Source organism: Ictalurus punctatus, chromosome 10, assembly GCF_001660625.3.
Source record: "Ictalurus punctatus breed USDA103 chromosome 10, Coco_2.0, whole genome shotgun sequence".
In the NCBI taxonomy this organism is placed as follows: domain Eukaryota; kingdom Metazoa; phylum Chordata; class Actinopteri; order Siluriformes; family Ictaluridae; genus Ictalurus; species Ictalurus punctatus.
The window spans coordinates 15,845,199-15,871,455 of record NC_030425.2 but is presented as its reverse complement, the minus strand read 5'-3'; the positions used below and the strand labels follow the sequence as shown (position 1 = coordinate 15,871,455).

Sequence of the window (26,257 nt, the reverse complement as noted above, 5' to 3'; positions counted from 1 at the left end):
GCAAGATAAAGCTGGATCTGGGCACCCCCTCCAGTCTCCACGACAGACTGCTGGGGCTTATGGCAACAACAACCAACATCATACCGTTGGTCCTATTGCACAGGACACAATTTCAGTGTTGGCCGAAAAGTCGTGGGTTTCCTCCGAGGATGAAATCCCTTAGAGTAATCAGTGTCACACAGTGATGCCTACGTGCTCTGAAAATTCGGAGGTGTCCCCAGTTTCTAGCATCGGGTCACACTCTCAGGGCGTCTCCTTCTCGCAAGACAATAATGACAGACGGCTCCCTCATAGTCTGGTGTGCGCATGGATGTATTTCCATTAATGTTATTATATTAGGTTTTTTAAAATTCATTTCTTTTTTTTTTTTAAATCAATATAAAAGCAACCTTACCATGCAATAAACGACAACAGGTTACGATAGAATAAAAAAAAAAGTTTGCTTTGACAATGTTAACAATATTTGATTCATTTGTTTCAATTCTTTATGTATAGAAATGTAAGAGATTATGTGAACTGAGAAATAGGAAAAAGAAAGATGATTACAGATGAAACTAATATATTTTATGTGCTTTATCTACAGGCTTAATGAGTTTACCCTCCGAGTGCAACTCCTTTTATAAAGTACTCATTAAGAGTCCAATTAGGATCTGAGATCAGTCAATTAATACGTAGATTTAAGTCTTTGCTGGAAGAAGTTTGATGTTTTTTTTTCCCCCTTTAACTGCAATTCTGCTCCTTTTCCTAAATCATACACAAAAATATTTTACAGAGGTTATGCTTAGAGTTAGTTTAAGACACATTTCCTAAAAGTCATATCTAGGCTTCGGTGTCAAATCTGGGATCAGTTACCTATGTCCATATGAGCATACTGATTCAACAGAAAAGACAAAAAAAAAAAAAACGACTCCAAGCAAACTCTAGTAAATTCAATAAAGTGTGCATGCAGAAATAAGAAACATTGTTCCAGATTAAGATCCCCTAAAAGCGAGCTTTGGCTGAGGATTTGTTTGGACTTACACAAGGCAAGGGAGCCACCGAGCAACGGAGACAGCAGCAGGCTGCTCACACACAGCAGCACGGCCATGTTGGGCACCATTCTGCACATGACCTTTGACCTGGTGGAAGAGCCACGGCCCGGTGCGAAGCAGGGGAGGGGATGGGGTGGGGTAGGGTGGGGGTGTTGGCACGCTGGATGTTTAGCACTCTGGAAAAGAGAAAAATAAGAGTCTGTTAGTGGGCTTGTTTCTGCTTCACTGGTATTTCTTCAACAGCAGTTGAAGTTTTGCAGTCAGGACAACTTTATCTATAAAAGATATTCCACTATTCGCATATTAACTCATCATTTAAATGACTACAACAACATTTTGGCTACCTATTGGAGCAATAGAGCTTTTTATTACTAAACTTTTCACCGAAATTACACGAGATTCAAGTTGACATTATTTATAGGTTCTTGTACGTTGCATTCAGTTGTTTTTCATTTTGAAACTAAATTTTGAAGACAAGGAAACAGCTTTTTATTTTAATTATGCTTTTTTGAGAAACACTGATGCAGCTAAACTAACTCAAGAACTTCAGAAAATGTCTTGGAAAAACTGTGCAAATTTTATCTCTTTACTCCTGTATGCACCCAAATAATAATTTCCATTAACTACTGTTATGCAAATATTCTGAGATGATGAGATGAGAGATTGATGAGGTGAGATGGGAACACACACACGCGCACACACACACACACACGTTACATTATGATTTATCCAGAAAAGTCTTCTCTTTATTCCTTGGCCAACTTTTTCACCTCGGGCACATACAAAAAAAAATGCAATTAAATTAAATTAAATTAAATGATAATGTATTAGAACGAGAGCATTAAAATACTTTGCTGTTATTATAAAATACAACTTAATTGATTAAACAACAAATTCTGACCAATCGGATTTACTGTAATAAACCAGTGCTGTGTTATAAAACATCACAATACACATACAACCTCGATAATTTATATATATATATATATATATATATATATATATATATATATATATATATAAATATAAAATGTACTGATACATTGATATCATCCTCACATGCAATAGGCAGGAACATGATTGTTGTTAATTATGATCCCTGGGATAATTCATGATTAGGTGTTAAAAATCCTAAATATCCCTACTGACTTCATATTTAATATATCTTACTTTAAAACAGACCAAAAAGTAAAGTTACACTACACAAATTGTAGTTTCATTATCTTTGTTTCAGTACTGTAGTATGTCAGACCGAACCAAACTCCTGTCACGTTCTCACCTCACACACACACATTCCGCTCTTATCTCTAGATCCCATTATTCACTAATCTGTTCATCTTGTAATTACAGAGGCACCTATTGATATTTCTGCTGATGATAAACTGCTATTAATCCTCAGTGAGTGACTCCTCTTTTTTTGTGGTGTCTTTTTTTTAAAATTTCTGATTCAATTTGTGCTATTTTTCCTTTCAGAAACCTAGCTGAATTGGTGAAATTGCAGTTGCAAGAAATTGTTTTACATGGTCTTTAACAGTGACTTGCTGGTGAGACCTTTTAGCTGTACTCATGTTCATGCTGTACTCATGCACGTGAATCGAAGAGTGCTCTGGCTGACTGTGTGTTGTGATGATGTCACATGACATGTCTTGGCCAAAATCTGCGCTAATTTTGAAAAATTGCAAGCTCCTCCGAATATTGTAGCATTTGTTTGATTTTGTGTTCATTTCTGCCAATGTTCACACAAAATTGCGAAATCCTGGAGGGACTGTATGTCTTTGACAACGCATTGAAATAGTTCTCATGGCTGATCTTGCTGTCGCAAGGTTGTGATGGACTTTAACAGGAAACATGGCAAGCACATCACACCGACACTACTGCCAAACTTATTAACAAATTCAAAAAGACTGGGAGTTCTGCGGACCGACGAAGAAGTGGAACGTCCACAAACATCCACTGATGAAGACACAACTGACATGATGCTGGCAAACATAGTCTCCTATACACTTTTGGGACACCTATATATATCTTGCTACTTGCTAACACTTCACGCTTCACAATGGCAGTGTAATGAGTCGCCTAAGTTTCATACCTTAATAAAAAAACTTGTCCCCAGATTTCTATTAGCTACACAATATAATAGTTAGGCTAACCTTAGCTAGCTTGGTTGCATTGGTGCACAATACAACCAATATATAACACATTTCATATGAGACCATAAAGAATGAGAAACGCTAGCGGCAATGTTTCTTAAGTTTGCGAATGGTTTGAATTTAACCTTCGTTTTTTGTTTTTTTTTTGTGCAAAATCCTGACATACTAAGGGCAACATCTCAGCTGAGCTGAGCGCAGATGATGATGGCTTTATTGTAGCACTTTACATAACACGCCACCATACACACATGTTTAAGACACACTCTCATCATCTTTACTTCCTACACCTACCCGGAGGGTGTGTTCCACACACACCGCACACTCTTACAATAAGCCTTTTATGTTTTCTCCCTTGAGATCATCACTCGGCACAATGACTGCCACACACACACACACACACACACACATACACGTGTGTCAATCTGGCCCTTTGTTTGCAAGGCCTTTCCTGAGGGCCATACAGTCACAATGTGAGAGTGAGTGCCTGCTGACAGGCGGTGTGTCAGAGAGCAGCTCGCTGTCAAAGCGCACAGCAACACCTGCATTCAGCTTCACGTAACAAAAGACAGCAGCAGTGTAGTGCAGGGGCTGCAGGAGCCACGTGCCGAGAAAGCAGGAAGTGACGGTCAGGTGGGAGCCTTGAATGTATGAGGCTTTGTGAGTCTGCTGTCACGTTTCCAGTCAGGAGCTGAGCTTAGAAAAGCGTCTAAAGAAGCAGGACACTGTTTCCTCTTTCTAACACTGAAATCTTCCTGCTGGAGATCTACGTTTCTGCAGTTCTGACTCAAATCGTACAAACCAGGCCTCATCAGCACTTACCATCACCACTCCTCTTGTTTGGAGGCCTTATTTTTTTGCACACAAAATCAAAATTTGACTTCCAGAACTTTTTGTACACCTCTCTTGCCATAATAGACAGTAAATAAATAAATAAATAAATAAAAATCCACCATGCTTGAGTTCACGCTGAGATCTTTGCACCAAAATAAACTAAAAAGATTTTCATAAAATTTCTTGTCCCGGTACTGGAATTTCTAACTTCGATACAATACCTTGAAAAATATCGATATTTGATACCATTTTCGATACCACGGGGGCATTAAGGGCATAAAATTTTTAGCTTTTTACTAAAAGATAAATATAACAAGGCTATAACATGGCAACGAGGTATAGTTTTACATACATGAAAACATACTGAGGTAGTGCACTTCCCAAATGAACACAACTTTTAGGGAATTTGAAGCCTAAATACAATCACCAGAAGTAAAACGCTAAAGTTAGGCTATAAACGAACAACACCACAGTCGCATGACTTCAACATCACTACCACTAATCTTTATAGCACTACAATATGAAAAAAAAATACAGTTGAAAAATACTATAAAGCTATAAATTGGAAAGTTTGAGTTGGAATAGTGTGTATAATAACAATGAGGTTGTAGTAGATGAGTTTTCCTGTTCAGCATGATGACGTTTAATGTCCCCGACAGCCACAGTCCCAGACCCATTTAGCCTTTTGTTAGCAACTGCCTTTTTCAAGACATGTAAAAGCTTTAAAAAATTCATGAGTGGGGTATTACTGATGTATTTTATGTCATAGATTAAAACGTGAAAATATCTTGCGCTAGTATTAACAACATTTCAGGCATTTAACCAAAAACTACATTCAAAAAACCCGCTGACTTCAGGACGATGGAACCGGAAATGCAAAAATACTAACTAATTTTTACAGCAGTCTATATGAAAGCACAAATCCCGGACCTCTAGAACAGAGGTGTCCAAACGTATCCGCAAAGGGCTGGTGTGGTTGCAAGTTTTCATTCTAATCAAGCAGGAGCCAGAGCTGATTACACCTGTTTAATCAGTAGATCTTGGCTTTCAGTACTCTCATGTGTGGCTTCTGCTTGGTTGGAATGAAAACCTGCCTCCGGATAAGACTGGACAGCCCTGCTCTAGAAGGAAGACTGGTGGCCAGTCCAGTGCAAATAGTGCACAAACAGGGGACACATTTCTGTGTCTAAATGTGAGTGAATATATATGTTGAGGTCACTGGTATCTAGGATTGTTCCTCCAAAGGGAGGAGCTGGACTTGATCTGATTCCTATATGCCTAAGCCTAACCCCTAACCCTGAAACAGAGATGTCTCCACCCTCTGGACTTTTGTTAGTCTCCGCCCAGGTGGGAGGGGCTGGATCAGGTTTGACTCCACCCCTGGACTTTTTGTTCTTCATTGAGGAATACTCGCCAATATCAGCATCACACACAGATATGGACTTGCAAAAAAAAAAAATGTAAATAAGGAAGCCTGATATTCACTGCAAACCACTAACTAAAAGCTAGCTCGGTGTCCCTGGAGAGAAGAAGCAGGTGGTGTTTCACATTCAGCTGGTGCTCATCTTCCTGTTGATCACTTGCTCAAACCTCTGCACAGTCAGCTGGAGGAGGAACGATCTCACGCTGGTTTACAGTGAAGCAAAATGGAGGTGAGCCAGGAATATCAACAAGACTGCAAATGGAAAGAATAACTACACTGTAAGTCTAGGTGGGGGAAACGCTACACGTCATCGCTTTAACAGACGTCACAAAGCGTGAGATGACGAAGAGGTTCTTGGAAATCAATTACAGGTCAATCTGCACAGTGACATCACGGAGAATGAACGCAATGAAGGCAAGAGGCTGCAGGTTTAGTAATGCAGCATCAAATGTGCATCGGTTTCCCACTTGTTTTCCAGTTTCTTCTTTCTTTTCATTGTGAGTTCCAGCACTCAGATGTAATCAGTGCTGCTCACACTGACTCGCCTAATCCTGCGCATATCCATGCATTATTAATGCTAACGTGTTAGATTGGCTAAGAGAGAGAGAGAGAGAGAGAGAGAGAGAGAGAGAGAGAGAGAGAGAGAGAGAGAGAGCGAGAGAGAGAAACAGAGCAGAGAATGAAAGTAGAAAGAAAAGAGCAAGCATGCTAGGCCGAGGGTAAACTTTAGTGCAAATTGAAAAAAAAAATCCAAACGAGAATTTAAACCTACCAAACAAGCCTCTGAAACCGACCATGAAATGATCTGAACCAACATTAATTAGAGAAAAAAAACTGAATACCAACAGGGACAATATGATTAATTTATTTTTCTTTCATGAAAAAATAATGCTGTCTTAAACAGTAAATTTTTACAGGTAAATGTGTACAGATGAGTGTGGATTGAAAAAAAGGGGTCCAATTTGGACCTGCAGAGCCACTGGGCATCTATGTTAATATGAGTTATGATTATAAAAACTGCAGAGCTATTTATCCTTAGGGACAGAGAGGCGCTGACACATGGCAATGTTTCTCCATTCGACCTGGGGCTCAGACCTGCAGGCACTCTAGGTGCGTGTGCGTGTGTGTGTGTTCATTCAAATGGAAGGCCTGTCGTGTTGCACCACAAAAGAGGCAAAGGAAGACCTGTGCATGCAGCAAATATGCATATGAAAATGTGAATGTTACAAAAGGAATGCAGCATAGGCACCGAGGAAAGAAGCAGATGCAGCAGGAAGACAAACAGAAGCAGAAAAGAAAATGTAAGCCTGCGTGTGATTTTTTTGATAACTCCGTGGGGAGCAAGTGTCCCCATGTTGATCGGGAAACATGCAATACTGTGTTCCTGAGTTTTAAGCTTTCTCAGAGAATGTTAAAAGCTCATAAATATAGAAACAGTGTGTGTGTGCATCCAATTAAAACTCCAAATTCGGAGCTCTAGAGACTGTCTCAGTGCAGAGAGCAAATTAGTAACTACGAGTGTGTACGCATCTGTCCTTTTGAAACGATGAGGATGTACAACTTGCATATATACTGAACAATTTAATGTATGTGAGATACAGGTTTATTCAATGCACTATAATGCAATGCAAGTTCATTCAGCAGGGTGCAAAAAAAGTGTCAACTATTAAGAGTGGATGACCACGCCTCCTTCACTGAGACTGGCAGACACAGAAGCCACGCCTCCTTCACTGAGACTGACAGGCAAAAAAACACGCCTCCTTCACCGAGCCTGACAGCCACAGAGGCCACGCCTCGTTCACTGATACTGACAGGCACAGAAGCCACACCTCCTTCACTGAGACTGACAGGCAAAAAAAACACACCTCCTTCACTGAGACTGACAGCCACAGAAGCCACACCTCCTTCACTGAGACTGACAGCCACAGAAGCCACTCCTCCTTCACTGAGACTGACAGCCACAGAAGCCACACCTCCTTCACTGAGACTGACAGCCACAGAAGCCACACCTCCTTCACTGAGACTGACAGCCACAGAAGCCACTCCTCCTTCACTGAGACTGACAGAGACAGAGGCCATGCCTCCTTCACCGGAACCAACAGGCACTCAGGCCATGCCTCCTTTCTGAAGTCTATTTGAAGTGATGAACAAAGTGGGCCACACCCACGACAGCATTTTTTTGGTCGTTCCAACTGCCGTGATGAAAAGCAAGTTATTTCAAAGAGCCCTTCAAAACTGTTGCTTTCATAGAGACACTGTGCTCCTCACATTCTTTGCACTGAATGAAAAGTTGGCCAGGTTTAAATGCAGGTGAAGTCCAAGGAAGAAACATTATATTTAGAATATTATTTTAAAACAAACAATGCATCTGTATTGTTGCGCAAATCAGCTCCTTCATGTAGGTTTGATGTTTCATTCTACCTCAGGTTCCTCATTGCTACCCCCCACAGCTTGTGTATTTGTAATTGTCAAATTTAAAGGAAACAACATGGTGAAATGGATGTTGTTAGTCTATAACATTACTAAATTGTGATTCTTCTTATTTACACAAATCAGTGATTGTACAATGAATAAAATCTATTTATAAATAACGTTCATGTGCGTTCTGTTAATTTCAAAAAGAGGTCTCTCTGTGAAGTATGGAGCATTCATGATAACTTCACAATGGACCACAGTCATGTTTCCTCCCCAAATATAACCAAAACACATTTCATTCCCTACATCACTTAAAAACTAGATAAGACAAGGCCTCCTTATTAAAAATAAAGCCATGAAAACCCTGACTGTGTAATCTACAATGTTACATTGCTACTTCTGTTGGCGTTCCTAGCATGTTTGCAATTGCACTGTATACCACGGATATCAAACGCAACAGAAGAACACAGCATTGCAGTTCATAACTAATCAAACAAATATCTATTTTTGGCTAAGAAGATTTTCCTCGCAGCTATCCTTTGTTTCAGCTTATAACAACAACATGAAAAATACTGAAAATGTAAGAGATTTTATGGAAACATCATTCTCAAAATAGCTTTCTAAGAAGGAAAAATTGGGGAATTGATCTTTCTTTTTCCTTCTGGCTTTTGTTACATATACAAGAACACTTGTATATGTATATGTATGAAGAATTTGCAATTAATTTTTCTTTTAACTTTCACTACCAGCTTCTCAGTTTTTAGATGTTGATTAACACTGTGATGTTTTTACACTGAGTTACCATACAATGGAAATTTCAAACCTAGTCAAGTATAAGTCCAAACTATTACTTTCAAAGCACCGTGTCCATATCTCAACCTTCCACGTGGCTATGTTTACTTTAATTCTCAAATAAAGCAAATTATTGGATTAAAATAGGTTAAAGAAGGTCATTTTAAAGACTCTATCATAGGTGCCTAATTGAATCGATGAAGCAGATAGTGTTCATTGTTCCACTGACATAAAAACCCAAAGAAACCCAAAAAGCCATTAAATGAAATGAGGCAAACATGCCTAATTGTGCATGAAGGGACTGTCGATTGTCCTTAATGTGACTCGAAGTGCGGCAGGAGGCCAAATTACTTCAGGTTGTCATGTTCCTCTAAATCACTAAGCAGGTCCCACTTTGGGCCAGTAAATGTGGATGCTACTCTCTAGCACATCTCAATGGAATAGATCCGGTCAATTAAACAAGACAGCTGGTCCAAATCAAATGAAATGGGTAGTCAAAATGCTAGGGTTTGATACAAGATTCCTTGTTAGAAAGTGCTATAACAACTAAAAATGCTGTTGGTTGGGAGTGGACGTAGAAACGACATCTCAATGAAAAGTTGCTACATAACATTACATGATGCTGAACAAATATGACATTTATTAGTGTGTTACACATAGCTTTGCTAATATTAGGCTTTATAGCGCAGTGTTGGTTACCGCTCCAAATAAATCGTTGAAACGGTGAAGCGTTTTCTAAGGAGACATTCATGGAAGGAGTCTCCAGTGTCAGTGCATTGTAACATCGGTAAGTTTTCCTCCATGGGTCTTCAGGACATGGACATTTGTGTTTCCGAGTTTCTTTGTAACATGACAAGCTGTTGTTTTTTGTCGTATTAACTTCAAAAGAGAGAAAAAAGAGGGAGCAGCTGTTAATAGCTGAACCTGTCGCAAATGTTGGACTGGTAAATGGTCTGCACTTATATAGCGCTTTTCTTTAACCTTAGTGGTTCCAAAGCGCTTTACACTGTGTCTCATTCACCGATTCACACACACGTGGTAGCAGAGCTGCCCTGCAAGGTGCTAACTTGTCACCGGGAGCGACTTGGGGTTCAGTGGCTTGCCCAAGGACACTTCGGCATGTGGAGTCATGTGGGCCTGGAATCGAACCGCCAACCCTATGATTGGTGGACAACCTGCTCTACCACCTGAGCCACAGCTGTAAATGTTTGTAACTATGAATGGTTAAAAAGTGTGACATGTTGTTCATTAATAACTAAAAAATTGCAGCTGCTGGAATAACCCACTTTGCGCTGTGCTGTCATAGGAAAATGATCCACTTTGGGGTTGTACCAGTAACACATCATACCACACCACCCCATCACTAATTATTTTCCTATAACAGCACACCTTTCCATGTTTTTATCCCTTAATTAAACCACTACTTTTCTGTCGGAATGGCTGACTTGTAGGCATGCTCTGTTACCTAGATATAAAAGTTTGTGATAAAGCTGAATCAGTCATATGAATATTTCCCAAATCAGCACTGTCTAGAGAACAATGAGACAGTGATCTAAGAACAGAAATCCTCCAAAGATCCCGGGTGCTCTGTGGCGTCTCACACATCCTGCGCTAAAACAAAGAGGCGTCTGAATTCCTCTTGATTCTATCCAATTACCAAGGACACGCAGCTTCCTTTGGTGCCCACTCACACTTGCAGCTCCCAGACCACAGCTGTAATCTGAGACACCTGGAACACACAAGCATAAACACACATACACACACACATCTGGCTTTCATCTCGATGCCAGATCTGGGTGTGTATTCCAGGTGCCAGCATCTCTCCTGCTGCATTGCTCACGCTGCCATTTTGAATTGCGTGCCGAGATGAAGAACACCAAAGGTCCGTACGCAGCAGCAAACTAGAGGATCAAATTCACTGGCCCCGGCCAATCAGCGACTCCGGTTCTGCCTTTAGTGCCTAGCAGCCATTTTCTCTTCACGCTCACATTGTTAACGGTTCAACCGACAGACAAAAGGTCTATTCACACTCAACACAATGCGAATAAATATCACAAAAGTGGAATATTTGAAGACGCTTTTTCTAGCCTGATGCTTATTTTAGCACTTTGGACATCAAATACAAACAAGTTTCAACACTTATGCTTAAAAAAGCCCCCCCCCCAAAACACAAAACATTATGGTATATCATCACAGAACGGTAGCCTATGCTCACAGAAATTAATGTTTTAAAATCTAATCACGTGAAAACATTTGGTATGCACGAGTCTTGTGTGTCATTATAAAAAAATAGCTCTGGTTTTAAATCTGATTGACTGAGCTGTGTTTGAAATTCTGTTCCAATGTGTCAGGTTTTAAATCAATCAAATAGTTACACTTAAGCCACTGTTTGATCAATAGTATACCTTAATCTTTGTCTGTTATGTTGCTTAGCAACTAAAGCTTACTGTGTGTGTCAGATCATGTGAATTAGAATGAAGTCATAACGAGCTTCCAATTAAAACTCCAAATTCAGAGCTCTAGAGATTGTCTCAATGCAGAGAGCAAATTAGTAACCACGAGTGTGTATCTGTCCATCTGAAATGATGAGGATGCACAAGCTGTAAATATAATCAATGATTAAATGTATGTAAGATACAGGAAAAGCAGGCAATTCAGTACATTTAGTTCATTCAATGCTGTGCAGTATAATGCAATGCAATTTCATTCAGCAAGTTGCAAAAATAGGCCTATTCACACTCAACACAATACCAATAAATACCACAAAAGTGGAATATTTTTCCAGTTTTTCCAGCCTGATGTGTATTTTAGCAGCTTGGACTTTGCATACAAATAAGTTTCAACAAAAAACAACAACAAACCATTACAGTATATCATCACAGAAGACACACCTGTTCACAGGAATGCATGTTTTAAAATCTAATCATGCACAGGTCTTATGTTCTGCATCTAAAATCAGATTGGCTGAGCTGTGCTGAAGCTGTTGTAAAACCTTGATATACGCACACCTGTTGAACCCAACCAACGCTTACTGTTAACAGACTTCATTGTGTAAGAATTGTTTATAGTGAATATTAATAATAACAGTGGGGCACGGTAGCTTAGTGGTTAACACTAAATTTGCCTTGCACCTCCAGGGTTGGGGGTTCAATTCCCACCTCTGCCCTGTATGTGCGGAGCTTGCGTGTTCTCCCCGTGCTTCGGTTTTGCCTTGGTTTCCTCTGTGTACTCAGGTTTCCTTCCCAATTCCAATGATATGCATTGTAGGCTGAATGGCGTCTCTAAATTGTCCACAGTGTGTGAATTTGTGTGCGACTGTGCCCTGCGATGAATTGGCACCCCGTCCAGGGTGTCCCCCACCTTGTGCCCCAGATCCCCTGGGTTAGACTCCAGGCTCCCTGCTACCCTGTGTAGGATAAGGTACAGAAAATGGATGAATGGATGGATTAATAATAACAACCTAAATTATCTATTGAACACTGGATTGTTCTTCATATTGTGTTTCGTCTTCCATTTTATAAATGCAGTAAGTGACTCAAAAGCATGCATCGTGCCTAAGAGCATCCACACGTGATTAAATTAACTGTATCGCACGATCTCTCATGGCCTCATCACTTTTAGTAAGAGGAAGCCATATAACCAGCAACACACAACCTTTTTTCATTTAGAGTCACAGAAAACTTCTCATGGTAAAATTCCAATCTCTTGTTTTCAACACACACACACACACACACACACACACACACACACACACACACACACAAACACTTAAAAACATAAAACCTCAGCGTGCATGCTGAGGACCTGCATGAATATACATGTATTTGCATGTGTAAATGTGGGTTGCCAGCTTGTCTATAATCCCACATCTTCTGTTCTCTTCGAATCAGACAATACAATACTTCTAAGTAGTCATCAACACAGACTACTAAACGTATACACACAAAACACCTGCTGTCCATGAGAGAGTGAATACTGATGCATTAGGGAGATGACAAACACCACATCAACTTTCTTATTTTTTGCAAGGCGCTCCATCCTTTGTTTGTTTACTGAGGCAGAGGGATGATCTATGGAGGATCGCTGGGCTGCAGATGGGCCACAGAGCTAGAGAGATTTCGATGATGAATAACACACGCTCACGCACACACACAGAGACCTCTCACAGTCTACTGTGAGAGAGAGGGAAAGAAGAAGATAGATGGAGACTGAAAGAAAGGTAAGACAGGTGTGAAATCTCCTGCCTTGGGCCCAGTGTTCCCGGTATAGGCTTTGGCTTCATCGTGATAAAGCAGCTACTGTAGTTAAATGAATGAACAAATGAATGAGTGAATTACGTATTATAATACGGTGTGACCAGCCATGTTGAAATGACATCATATTCTGAACTTGGACTGAACCTTCCTGAATTCCCATGCAAGAATTCCAAGTAGAGGGGCCATTTCCACTGTTTTTTCCTAGTTGGAGGATGAAACTGAGTTATGGGCTTTAGTCATAACTGCCCTAATCTGTACACATGAGCTAACAGATGCCTGTGATTGGCTAGCATCACTCTGACTGATGGAATGAAGGAAAAATATCCTTCGCTCCCACACTGAAGAAAGGAACATGTGGTTGGTCAGATTTAAAATCAAAACGTGATTTCATTTCGTATCCTAAATTTAATTTAAACATCTATCTAATATACTAGTTGAGTGTGATCAATTCATGTAGGATTAACGTGACCCAATTACATTATAACATCCTGCAAGGATGTTGGCAATGACAGGAAATTACTATAACATTAAATTAATACGATTAAATAATGTGCTGCATGTGGGCAGTGGGTAACACGGCTGCCTCAGAGCACCAGGGTCCCGCGTTAAAGCACAATTTTATTCCAGTGCTTTGAATATACATGATCAAATCTTGTTGGCTGTACGGAAACAACCTGTGTTAATACAACTCAGTACATTCAAGTGGAACTAATGTACATATTTGATAAGTAAAGTCAGTGATTTTTTTTTTTTTACAGTGAAGAGAGCAAGACAAATGATTCCTTCTTCGACTCCCAGCCAACTGTAGCATCGTCAGGAGTCAAATTTTTGATCTGCCAAAGATCAAATGTAAACACTAGCAAGTAGTAAGCTTTGCAAGACCAAAAGGACATTTTATTGCAGTCGTCCTCCATCTTATTTGGTGCAGCAGAGCTTCAGACCTGAGAATCAGGCTCATTCGGATCCTCAGATTTGAAGTTCTGCTTGCTGATGGCTGAAGTGGACAAGATGGAGGACAAGCGATTATACACACCAATAAAAATGTATTTTGGGCTCAATCTCCATCAGCCATCAGCAAGGATTACCTCCAACCTGAGAATCTCTCTCAATCTGCCTCTCCTCAGGAGGCTCCAAAGAGATTGCCACTGAGATATAAATGTTTTCCAATGGAAAGTGCATTACAAACTGAGACACTCTGTCACTTTTGCCAGCCTGACCCACAGACACATTTTGACAGGTCATCATAAGGGCATGCCTCCTGGAAGGGACTTGCGTAGGGAGACCGAAGCTGTTCAGATTTCAGAGCCGGATATCTCCCAGTGCTTTGGGGCTAAAGGTCATCAATATGCTTTGAGACAGTTTGACCTCCTGTTTCAGTTCAGGCAGGACTTGATACAGTTAAGCTTTGTTTAATTCCAGACCTGTTCAGACACATCACTACTTGGAAAAGAGTGACATCAAGATCTGGCCTCAATCCAAGAGTACCAGACACTCAGAAGAGATGAGATTGTCAGCCTTCTGGACAGAGCTGAGAGTGTTTTAAAGGGAAAGCATAAAGACTGGCAGATTACCCCATTCTGAAGAAACCTCAAATTGATTCGACGCAAAGCACAGATTCTATGGCTGGGTATTGCGACTAATTTGACGATTTGATTTGATATCAATTCGTTTGCAATATTTCATTTAAAATGTTAGTTTTGTAGACATGGAATCCATGTTTTAATATAAATGCTGGTAAGTTAAACCCTCCTACTTAGCTATATTACTGAAATACATATTTACTTTAACAATAGGGCTACACAATTATGTTTAATTACTTTTTTCTTTTCCTTTGAGTAACAAACATTGTAACAAGAAATCATAAATATGTGCATACAATGCACATTACTGTAACAAACATTGTAACAAGAAATCATAAATATGTGCATACAATGCACATTACCGTACAAAAAACATTGTAAATGTTGTGTGAAATTGAAATTCATTAACAACTTAAAACATGTTTAAGAAATAAAACCATTTTCAAAACTCAGAACATGAAACATGCGCATTATGAATTGATTGAGAGATTTCCCGTATCGATATTGTTTCGTTAAATTGAAGAGCGATTAAAATCGGAGAATCGATATTTTCTTACCCAGCCCCAATAGACCTTGGAGCTGAATCAGCAAAATTATTAGAATTATGCAAATCTCGGGAGATGGGAGACTGGAAATCTGTGGGTAACGCCTAATTGGGAAACCTGGCAAGCTGATCGATTTAGCTAGGATGTTCAGGAAAGCTATACTGCTCTAATTATTCTTGACACACAATTACAATGTCTCTCACTATTATTGACAGGCGAATGTGAAGCGTTGGGGAAGAGATTCCATTAGCATCGCTGTGCTATGCATCTGTTTAGCATACGTACCAGCTTAACAGCACTGTCACAGGCAGTGTGTCACTGTACGCTGGAGCTGTGTCACGTCAAAAACTGTTCGCATCCATGAAAAGAAAGGAGAACAAAAAGACATGGACAAGACTCCCTAGCAATCAGGTGTATTGAAGAGACAGGAATGTCTTTAAGACCATGTCACACTTCACAATCACTTTTTTTTTACATTCCTGTTATTGATTTGGCAGGGGAAAAAACGGGGGCAGCACTAACACAGCTGTTAAAAAGCTACTGCCTGGCATTTGAGCAAGATCCTTAACCTTCAGCAGGCTGGAATTAGGTCTCACTTGCAAGTGTGTGTGTCAATTTGTTAATAAATAAATAAATAATGTATACAAATACAAATTTCCCTGCAACCCTGTGGAGGATAGCCAGTACAGAATATAGATGGATGGAAGGATAATTGAAGTTTTCAAAAATTCACATTAATTTATGCAAATGTTGCTTCATCTAATTAAATAAGTCTAAACTTGCATATTTAACAGTGGATGACATTTATTTCTCACTGGGTATGACTTTTACAGCAATTTGTTGGAATATCATTTCTGAATTGTTGAAAATGGTTGACGGGTGTAAGAATTTAAGCATGTTACAGGTGCAATTTATCTAAAAATCAGAAAAAATCTTAATTTCCACCTGCTGTGTCTTAATAGAGACATTGCGCTTGAATGTTGCTCTTAAATTGTTCTTTTTCTTTAAAAAATTATAACAGAAATTGCTTTGCCTATTTAATCAGCAGTATTTAGCTTATTGGCGCATTGTTTCTACAAACGTCTCCTGCCTCGGCTGAACCCTACCACACCTCAGACAAGTAGCAGACTTGCTGAAGTGAAGGGGAATTAAGACCGTGGAAGTGTTTTTTCTTCCTCTCGCTTACTTCTCTGCTGCTGTAATTACACGACAGGGTTGTGGTCAGCGGGTGTGGGAGGCTATAATCACATTCGAGTTGAGATGGAGCTTGGGAGAGAATGCGGAAACAGGCATGTACAAAAAAGGAGCATGGGTTCACGGCTAGGCCAAGCAGAAGCACTGAAAGAGAAAGACAAGTGTTGAAGACAGAAAACAGATGGCCAGGTTTGAGGCTAGGAGTCCTCACCTTTTCTCTGAATCAGCCTAGAAAAACAACCGGCCCCTTTTGGTTCTCATCTCAGAGCCATGAGAAGGTGGAAAAAGAAACACCTTCTCGTGGCTTTGCTATGCTATGCTTTCTGAACTCCAAAAGGCTGATGTCGTTCTTGCTGACTCTGTCCCGGACTGCACAAGGCAGGAATTGTGGAATGGAAGAAGTGTGTCAGAGGCATCATGACCCCAGTGCTCATGTGTGGTAGTGCCAGGGTCTTGGCAGCACTGCCCATTGGCACTTTACCCACAGGACCATGATCAATTTCCTGTAGGGAAGAGTCATGGATTGCGTGTTCAGACTGTAATATATTCCCCAACGGCCAAAACAAGGGGTTGAGGGGACAGTGGCTGCATTTGTATGCCACTTCTCCATAAACAACCTCATACACATGAGGCTATTGTTGAAACTGGGGCTGTGTGGGTGGCTCATGAGGGCAGAATGAGCCCAAATACAGCCATCGCAGCAGTCGGGCTGTTTACCAGCTCTATAAAAAATCTCCCAACTACCCTTCTGTATCTGTTTCCCCGTAAAAGTGCCTCCTTACTGCCTGCACTGGCTGAGCGGTCAGAGGTCAGAGCAGCTGGCAGAGCTCCACCAGGCTCATTTTGCTTTACGATACTGCATTCCTGCACAGCAAGGCTCTGGAAGAAAGCTGCTGCTTATCTGGGGCTTTTTTTTTTTTTTTTTTAGAGAACAGCTAGGCAGAATCTTCAAGATCAGACCTTTCATTTGATGGATTTCACATGGCCTTTATGCTCAGTTATGAGCAGAGACACTTTAGAAATGTTGAAAAACATTATCTTCTGTTTGACATATCTATAAAATCTCCCATTTGAAGAAAGTTGTCCACAGTTTTGGTTTGGCAAATGACAAAATTCAAATCAATCTGACTTGTATTGCACTTTAGCAAGACATTATATATTGTCACAAAGCAGTTTTTTGGAAATCCAGATGCAGATTTCGATCACTAATAAACAATCGAGAGGCAATAATGGTGAGAAAAAAACTCCCTGGCATGACATGGGGAAGAAACCTTGAGAGGAATCAGATTCAGAATGGGAACTCATCCTTTTCTGGGTGTATTTAAAACCATTACTATACTACCGCTTATTGCAAATAAGAATGGGATGAGCACAGGACAGTCTTTAATATTACTGCAGCAGGTCTTATGTTCAAGATTATCCACTAGTTTTGTGAAATGCCAATCTTTATGGTATTCTTGTTGGACCATCAATAGCAGAAAGTGAGTATAAGTAAGTGAGTACAAATCAATAAAAGAACAGAAAAGACAAGAAAGCACAGGTGAAAATTGGCAGAATAAGCACCTGTGTTCATTCTTGTTAAAGCTTTAGGGACTTTAAGCAGCAGCTGTGAATGGAACGGCGACGGTAACTGGAAGTATGCTGTTACACCGCCTTAGCCGAGAATATAAAAATCACTAAGCAACCCTAAACAAGACGGTGCAGCGCGGCATTCAGTCGTTTATAGAAAAAATGTCATTTAAAAAAAGCAAGAGAAGGATTGCTTTTTGCATTAAATAATAATCTATTGCCAGAAGTAGAGTTTTTACTCTTGTATGATGCCAATAAGTCGAAAAACCTAGATTTACTGTGTAAATTACATGACGAAAGACGCATGTCTAAATGACTTTTAATAGCGTTGTAATAAACTGAACAGGGATTTTGAGGAAGATGTTCAGGCAACACTTACATTGTTCGCTTCACATCATCTCTGATCTCAAATGCTACCTGAGGTGTTGTTGCCAACAGTAGACATATATTTGTATAAATGGAAAAATCATTCAAATTAGCTTAAAGTGCACCTATTATGGCTTCTCAAATATTACCTTTCATCTAATGTGTTATAGAGCTGTTTGTGAATGCAAAAAGTCTGTAAAATTTCAATAATCAAAGCACAGGACAAAGAGTTATTGACTCCCAAAAGAAGGAAGTGATTCTGAACAGCTGAAACGAGTCGTTAGTAATTCCAGACTTACTTCCTGTATTAACCTACATAGATTTGTAACAAAAAGCCCCGCCTCTGGTCTTCATCCACTGCTCGCTAACAGAAGGAGCTAGAACTCGTTATAGTAGTGGGTGTTTCCTTTTTGAAACTGTCCCCCCTTTTTTTTTTTTTTTGGGGGGGGGGGGGGGGGGGGGGTAACTGTAATACTGCAATTTAAATTATGAGCATATTAAAGTTTTTTTTGAGCTTGGATGCATGTAAGCCTATTGTACAATAGATTGCCTAAAACAAAATTAGCCACGTTTCAAAACAATAATAGGTGTGCTTTAAGTTTAAAACACATCAACACAGATTTAAAAAAAAGGCTAATGGTACAATCATATACTGATGCAATTACAATGTCATACCATAAAACAAAACATTCACTTACCTAATCTATCATGCTGTAACGACTACAGCAAACCAGCTATTCTCTCATAGTAGACGGTTACAGTAGAATGTTACAAAGTAGAAGTTAAAGTTGTGCACGCGCAATACAACGTCAGAATGTAGCGGCCGTTCCATCAGTGGCTGTTGCTTAAAATCCCTATTAACAATCTTAAACACCCAACCACCTACACACCCTCCACGGTGGGCCGCTAATTCTCTGCATTATTGCAGAGCTTGTAACCACTTAAGAAAGCAGCGTTGCCTTGTTGTGCTGTGAAACTAGCCCTCTCACATGCTATAGGGACTGATGAGGCGAGTGGGGCACAAACTGAGAGAACAGACATCAGCTCCTAGTATCTGAAGTGATCTGACAGCCCCTCACATTAAAGCTCAGCTGAGCAGCCACACGCCAAAGACTCAGTCAGGCCAAGCCAGGGTTTTCAGCAGGGTTATAAAAAGAACAGGTACAAGAAGCAGAGAGTGGTGCACTGCGAGTTTATTGTTGTACCATCCCTGTCTGTTGGCTACGCTCAATTGACTAGCGTCCCTGAAACAATAACCACCAAATAAAGAGAGAAGAGACAAGGGGAGTGCATTTTATCCTGCCCTCTGCCAGAAGCAGTAGAGGAAAGGCACACAGTGAGAGAGAGAGAGAGAGAGAGAGAGACAGAGAGAGAGAGTGTGTGAGAGAGAGAGAAAGCATTCAAGCCAACTGGACCGATCAATCATCCCATCAAGCAAAAGGGGATGTGGCTCCTGTTTTCCCCCCCAGGGGCAACACAGCCTGATTACACACTGATCAATTTTTCATTACTGTAACAATCAGCCAAGCAGCGAGAACGGCTGGGAACTGATCCATGCACTACTGCGTGACCTACAATTAGTAACTGTGCTGTTAGCTCAGCTGTTAGCCTGTGAGGTCACACGGCCCACCTCTGAGATTTAGGATTGCACTCTTTCCAAATCTCCATACACACACACACACACACACACACACACACACACACACACACACACACACAAATACAACAATTAACTTTTCCTAATCGAAGTGAGAACATCAGGCTGCCTTCCATCAGTCTTCTTTTAATGGCTGGATCTTTATTAGTGAGACAGCTTTGCCAGCTGCCGTAATTTCAGTGTTTTATTTTCTTTTCAGATTCACACCGTGAGCTGATTTAATCAAGATTGTGAATACCTTAAAAAGGCCTAATTCTTTTCTAAAAATCTAAAAAAACAACAACAGCATAAAACAGTACTGCTCTTTTGATCACCTCTCTGAGGCCAGCCCTCCCTGGGACGCCTGCCTTTTTCATGGAAAAAGGAACACGAGAAATTTAAAGTGGTTAACCAGCTGTGTTTATGAGGAAAAGAAAAGAAAAGAAAAAAACAACACAACCAAGCCGTCTTGTACTTGGACTTTTATTCCCTCTGTCTGTCTCTCTCGCTCTCTTCTTGTTATTTTGGCACAGCTCTGAACTCGCTGAGAGAGGATGAATTCAAAGCGAAGTTTCTCTGAAGCACAGCCGTTACAATTCCCGTAGTCAACTCCTCAATGAATTAAAAATAAAAGCCTCTTGGCGCGTTTGAAATGTATGCAGGCAGCACTCCAAAAATAATACAAAAAATATTTTTAAAAAACACTCAGGGATGGTAGCTGAGTGGCGTTACGTGGCGCCGCTTGAAAGGACCCGATTGTTAAGTTTAGAATGGGGCTGTCAGTGGATAAGTTTATTTGCTTGGTAAACATGTGACGCAAGTGCTGTCTCTTTCCATCTGTTTGACTGTGGAGGAGAAAACTCTTTCTTTCTGAAGAGAGAAAGAAAAAGTGAGGCAGGTTTTTTTTTTTTGAAGGACCCGGTGAAGAAATGAAGCCTGCAGCACCGCTAACAGCCTGATCTGTTCAGCTGTCGTCAGCGGCACTCAGTAAGACACCGTCTGCTCCATATGGCCTGATCAGATCCGCTGTCTCAGGGGAGTGAGTGTTTGTGTGTGTGAGTGTGTGAGAGAGAGAGAGAGAGAGAGAGAGAGAGAGAGAGAGGAGACTCCAGGTAAGCTGATTATTATAGTTGGTGACAGCGATGAGATGATTATTTTTGCTTCATTCGTTTTAAAATGTAGCTACAAGCCTGATGTGGCTACCAAGGGACATGTACAGTGATCACTTTAGCATTAGACACAGTGTATGTTTAAATCATAGCCCTGTACATGTGGAATACAGAGGAAACAGTCTTGCCTAGAACTTGCTGTATAGAAAATGAAGATGTTTATTTTCCCTTATGCAACCTGCGATCATTTAAAGACTGACGCCTGGCAGTGCCTACTCAGCGAGGCATGAGGTCCATTTCCAAAACCTTCAAACTGACCCTCCCTCTGCTGTCCAACCTCAATCCGGACAGCAGGATCTGTCACTATCTTCAAAACACAGCTAAACGCCCAGCTCTTCCGTGAACACTTAACTAACCCCTAACTGATGCCTTGGTCCCCCTCTTAAAAAAATAAACAAATAAATAAATAAATGAATAAAAATCTGCATACACCCCTTTGCTCCTTTAGAACTCAATTAAAAATCTTGCACGGTAGCATTACTTGCATTGCTATATCGCTTTGCCTGTATTTCCTCATTCATGCACTGCTTTGGATAAAAGCGTCTGCTAAATGAATAAATGTCAATCTAAGATTTTCCTTGACAAAGTAAAATGAAATGGATTTGGGGCGACATACTGATGCAGCAGGTCCAGTGTCCATAGCTCTATTCTGAGTTCTGTTTACTGTCTGTGTGAAATATCACACAGTCTCCTCATGTCCACATGGGTTTCCTCCAGATTCTCGGGTTTCCTCCAACCTCCCCAAAACGTGCTGGTAGGTGAACTGGTTATGGTAACTTGCCCCTAGGTGTGAATGTGCTTGCGCACTGGAATGGACTGGTATCCCAGTATCATGCCCAGTGTTCCTGGAATCTACCACAACCCTGACTGGGATAAAGTGACGGCCCTGTGGACGGATATTAAGTGTAAATGTTAAAGTGGTTAAAGCAGCAGAATTAGGAACAATACAAGGATTTGAAACTAACATGGATCATGATATATTGTTGACCACCTTCTCTCAAAAATCTGAATGTCATGTGGCCACTTTAGTAGCAGTCATGACACACCCTCAAGAAACTAACTGGGTTGAACATCCATAGCATACTTGGGAGACAACCACGTCCCTTTCCTGGCAACTCTGAAGACCATCACCCTTGAGCAGCGCGTGGCTTCCCAAGCGGGCACCATCTCCCCCTCCCTCTGTTTCAGTACACAGAAAACAACAGTGGAAAAAAAACAAAACCACTCGCTAAACGACCAAAGATAAATCAATAGCATTTGGCAACAAAAGATCACTCTGTTTTGCAAAGGGCACCATCAACCCACACCAGAGGCCACCGTGTAAATCACAGCAAGTGCAATGCGGAGCCAGTGAAAAAGAGGAATAAAGCACCTCCTCACAACTCTTTTCTCTCTGAAGAGCTTAGGGAGAATTGCGCAATCTTGTGTGAGCAAGTGCATGAGTGAGTAAGTGTGGAGGATAACAAGACCCAAGGGGGCATACAGGAGGGCAGGCAGGCCAACCTTGTGGGTTTCAATCCCAACTTCGCTTGAACGCGAGCATATGTATGGATAACATAAGTGAACGCAACATCAAAAGCCTAGCATGCCTACATGATGAGCGCTGAAGGAAATTTGGTACCAGATCAATAGAGCTGTCATTTTTCGGGGGGTTTTGAAACTTGGTGCTGTGAACCAGATCAAAATTTCAGGCACAGTTACACCTCTACCACAACATTGTGAGGGGCTGATCGCTTACAGACGTTGTTCCCCAATGCTCACAGACAAAGAAGTGCATCTTGACTTTAATTTACATCCTATAACATACATGTTGCTCCATAAATCATAATGGTGTGTGCATGAATGTGTGTGTGTGTGTGTGCACCCAGATGAAGATTTTTACAGCTCCTCATTTGTCTCGGTAGCTCGAGGTACAGCTAAAAGTTCCTAAAATATGGTTTGTGTCCAAGTAAATGTCTAAGGCAAGTTTAATGTGTGTGTGTGTGTGTGTGTGTGTGTGTGTGTGTGTGTGTGTGTGTGTGTATGGAAATGTGAACCAGCTGTGGCATTCTGGGGGCTGATCTGCTGAAGCTGATAACACTGGGCCTTTTGTCCATCCGGTCTGAACCCCTGACCCAGTCTCCCACTGCCTCATTCTTCAGCACTCACACACTCGTCCACTCACTCTCTCTCTCTCTCTCGCCCTCCTCCTTGTAGACTTTCTCCTTTTTCCCCCCTCTCTCCAAATCTCAAGCTCCCATTCTGGTCTCTGTCTCTCAGTTTCACTTTCCCCCCTCTATCTTCTCGCTGTCTTTCACATACTTGCAGCTCAGTTGGAGTAAATGTCTCTGATTCAGTGGGCGGAGCCTGTCGCTGTCACACAAACATGAAACAGAGTCGCACAAACATCACACTGACTCACATAAACAGACAAAGACATGGGAGCTGGTATGATAGAAAATTTTTAGAGACAAAAAGAAAAAGAGGGATAGACAGAAAAACAAAAAGAGTGAAGGAAAAAAGAGAAAACATGAGAAAAGGGGGGGAAATGAAAGGAAAAAAACAGTGAAAATGAGAAAGGGAGAAACAAAGAGATTGTCCTATAGATTTAGATCTCACACGCCTCTCACTAGCTCTTTCTCCTTCTCTCAATCTTCCTTTCGTGTCCTCGCTCTCCTCCTCCATCTCTCATGTCTTTCAGTCTCCGTATCTCCATGCCCATCACTCCCACCATTATTGTTTTCCCTTCACCTCCCTCTGTCTTTCTTTCATTTACACCAAAGCAGAGAGAGAAAGAGAGAACAAGAGCGAGCAAGAGAGAGAGATAGAGAGAGAGATGGAGAGAGAGAGAGATGGTTTTATACAATTGGTTTTGTGCAAATATGACACTGTGTTGGTTAAAAAAGTACAAAGCGATCACAGTGAGCCATTGTTTATTCACCCACCTCTCTCACTCTCTCTCTCTCTTGCTCTCTCTCTCTCTTTCTCTCTCTCTCTTATAGCTATTGCTGTAGTGCTTCTTGTCAATTGCGACCCCGCTGCTCCACATGAAACCCTTCAGCTGTTCTGAGAGTGTGTGTGTGGTACCTCTATTATTGCGGGAGCCTGGTAAACCTTTCTACATGCTCAAATTAGCTAACTGAGCTAAACATTAGCTCCACCCCAGCTCTATAGCTGGGAGATACAATGATACAAGATATTAACATTACGATACAATTTGCTGAGTAATCAACAGGTGTCCGTGGTTTTATAACTACATTGTTACTAATTGGTATAAGTAACAAGTGACTGATTCTCGGCAAATCCTTAAGTATCAAATATATACCTCTTGGTAAATACATAGTGACGATGTAGAAAACCGAAGCACTGTTGCTGCGATGCACTGCCCATGTAGTTACCCTTGGACATGCTGCTTATATTAACCTTTAAAGAGAAGTTTAACGTATGGGGAGGGTTTCCAGTGCCTGCGGCGATTTAATCACACAGGCAATCTGAGCTACTTCTCCAACTCCACCTTCAGACCATTCAGCATGCGTGCGCATTAGCGACCCGAGCATTCTCAACTCAGCAATTCCGGTTTTAACCTCAATCTCACCCTTTTCTGAGAGAAGAAGGGTGAACGGCGAGCAAGCGCCGAAAGGAGTCAGTGTCATGTGCATGGCAGAAGTCCATTTAGATTAGCACTCAAATTCGCCAGTGCGTAGTGGGTTCGCAGACGGCATTTCGTTATTCCATTCGGGTATTTAAAGTTAAGAAAACTGCAAAAGCAGGGACTCGGATAGGGTCATGCCTGGAAAGCCAGGTTCGCTGTGGAGAGATTTTGTGAATTTGCAATGCCTTGTCCTCTTCCTCAGTGAGATGAATCACATCTATAGCAATATTCTCAGGCAGCGAGGACTTGTGCGGGATGATAGCATGTGAATATTGATATTGAGATAAATTCCATCATGAGAGAGTTTTATGAGTATCATCTTTGTTAAACAAACATTCAGTCAGACATCTGGTAATTCAATCCACCAGATGCAGTCGATCAGATCAGACTTGCTTAGTGGCCAAAGGTTGCTAGGGTTCGTGTTAGAGGTAAGAGAATACTGCACGGTCCATACAGGACTTCTAAGGTTTTTTGTCATCGTTTTGGCCAAAAATGCTTGATTTTGCTGTGGCTTTTTTGAACATTTGAGATGCTGAGTTTTTTGTGCTTTTTTAAATTGAATTGGCGAAAATGCAGTTGCACGAAATTGTTTTGAACAGCCTTTCGCAGTGATGTTTGTTGGTACATGAGATCTTTCAGCTGTACTCATGTTCGATTGAATTAGCGTCAATTCTGTGCGACAGTTGCTTGAATGGTGGGTTCATTATTATTCTTAATGAAAAACACAACAACAACAAAACAGTACAATGACAAACTCTCTTATATCAAACCAAATCCTCTGCCACCGTCTCATCAGTCACCTCGCCTTCACTCTCCCTGTCATCAGCTCGCTTCACTCTCCCTGTCAGTCATCTCGCTTCACTCTCCCTGTCATCAGCTCGCCTCACTCTCCCTGTCAGTCAGCTCGCTTCACTCTCCTTGTCAGTCAGCTCGCTTCACTCTCCCGGTCATCAGCTCGCCTCACTCCCCCTGTCAGTCAGCTAGCTTCACTCTCCTTGTCAGTCGGCAGGCTTCACTCTCCTTGTCAGTCAGCCCGCTTCACTCTCCCTGTCAGTCAGCTTGCCTCACTCTCCCTGTCAGTCAGCTCGCCTTGACTCCTCCTGTCAGTCATCAGCTCGCTTCACTCTCCCTGTCAGTCAGCTCACTTCACTCTCCCTGTCATCAGCTCGCTTCACTCTCCCTGTCAGTCAGCCCGCTTCACTCTCCCTGTCAGTCAGCTCGCCTCACTCTCCCTGTCAGTCAGCTCGCTTCACACTCCTTGTCAGTCAGCTTGCCTCACTCTCCCTGTCAGTCAGCCCGTTTCACTCTCCGTCATCAGCTCGCCTTCAGTCTCGTCACGTGAGAAATGGAATCTGACTACTGCTGATCTGTGCTGCAACTCTGACTCATTCTGCGTTTTTAACTGTAGCATCCGTTTTCACACTCAAAATACAATGTTGCAGGCTGCGCCTGTGTCAGACTCATGCTAGGTGTGTATGGACACCATTTACCAAGAGTTTTACAAATCGCAATAATCGCGCACGGTTTTAATGATAATTAAGAGTGACAAGTTAAAACTAACCGTCTGGGAATTTTAATGTGGTTTATCGTGAATCCGGTAACCGTTTCATCCCTAGCCATGATCATGCTTTGTTTTGTGATGTGTGTTACGATGTAGTCATGCACTTTA

At 41.3% G+C, this 26,257-nt stretch overlaps 1 protein-coding gene across 11 annotated transcripts in view; it reads right to left on the bottom strand.

Moving 5' to 3' along the window:
• ptprsa (protein tyrosine phosphatase receptor type Sa) overlaps window positions 1–26,257 on the bottom strand; it is a 269,054-nt gene that overhangs the window by 142,689 nt on the left and 100,108 nt on the right. For all 11 annotated transcript variants that reach the window (XM_053683034.1, XM_053683035.1, XM_053683033.1 and 8 more), the window contains one exon: window positions 1,021–1,207. In XM_053683034.1, coding sequence (XP_053539009.1) covers window positions 1,021–1,108 — 88 coding nt within the window. In that variant the 5' untranslated portion in view covers window positions 1,109–1,207. The remainder of the gene's footprint in view (window positions 1–1,020; window positions 1,208–26,257) is intronic.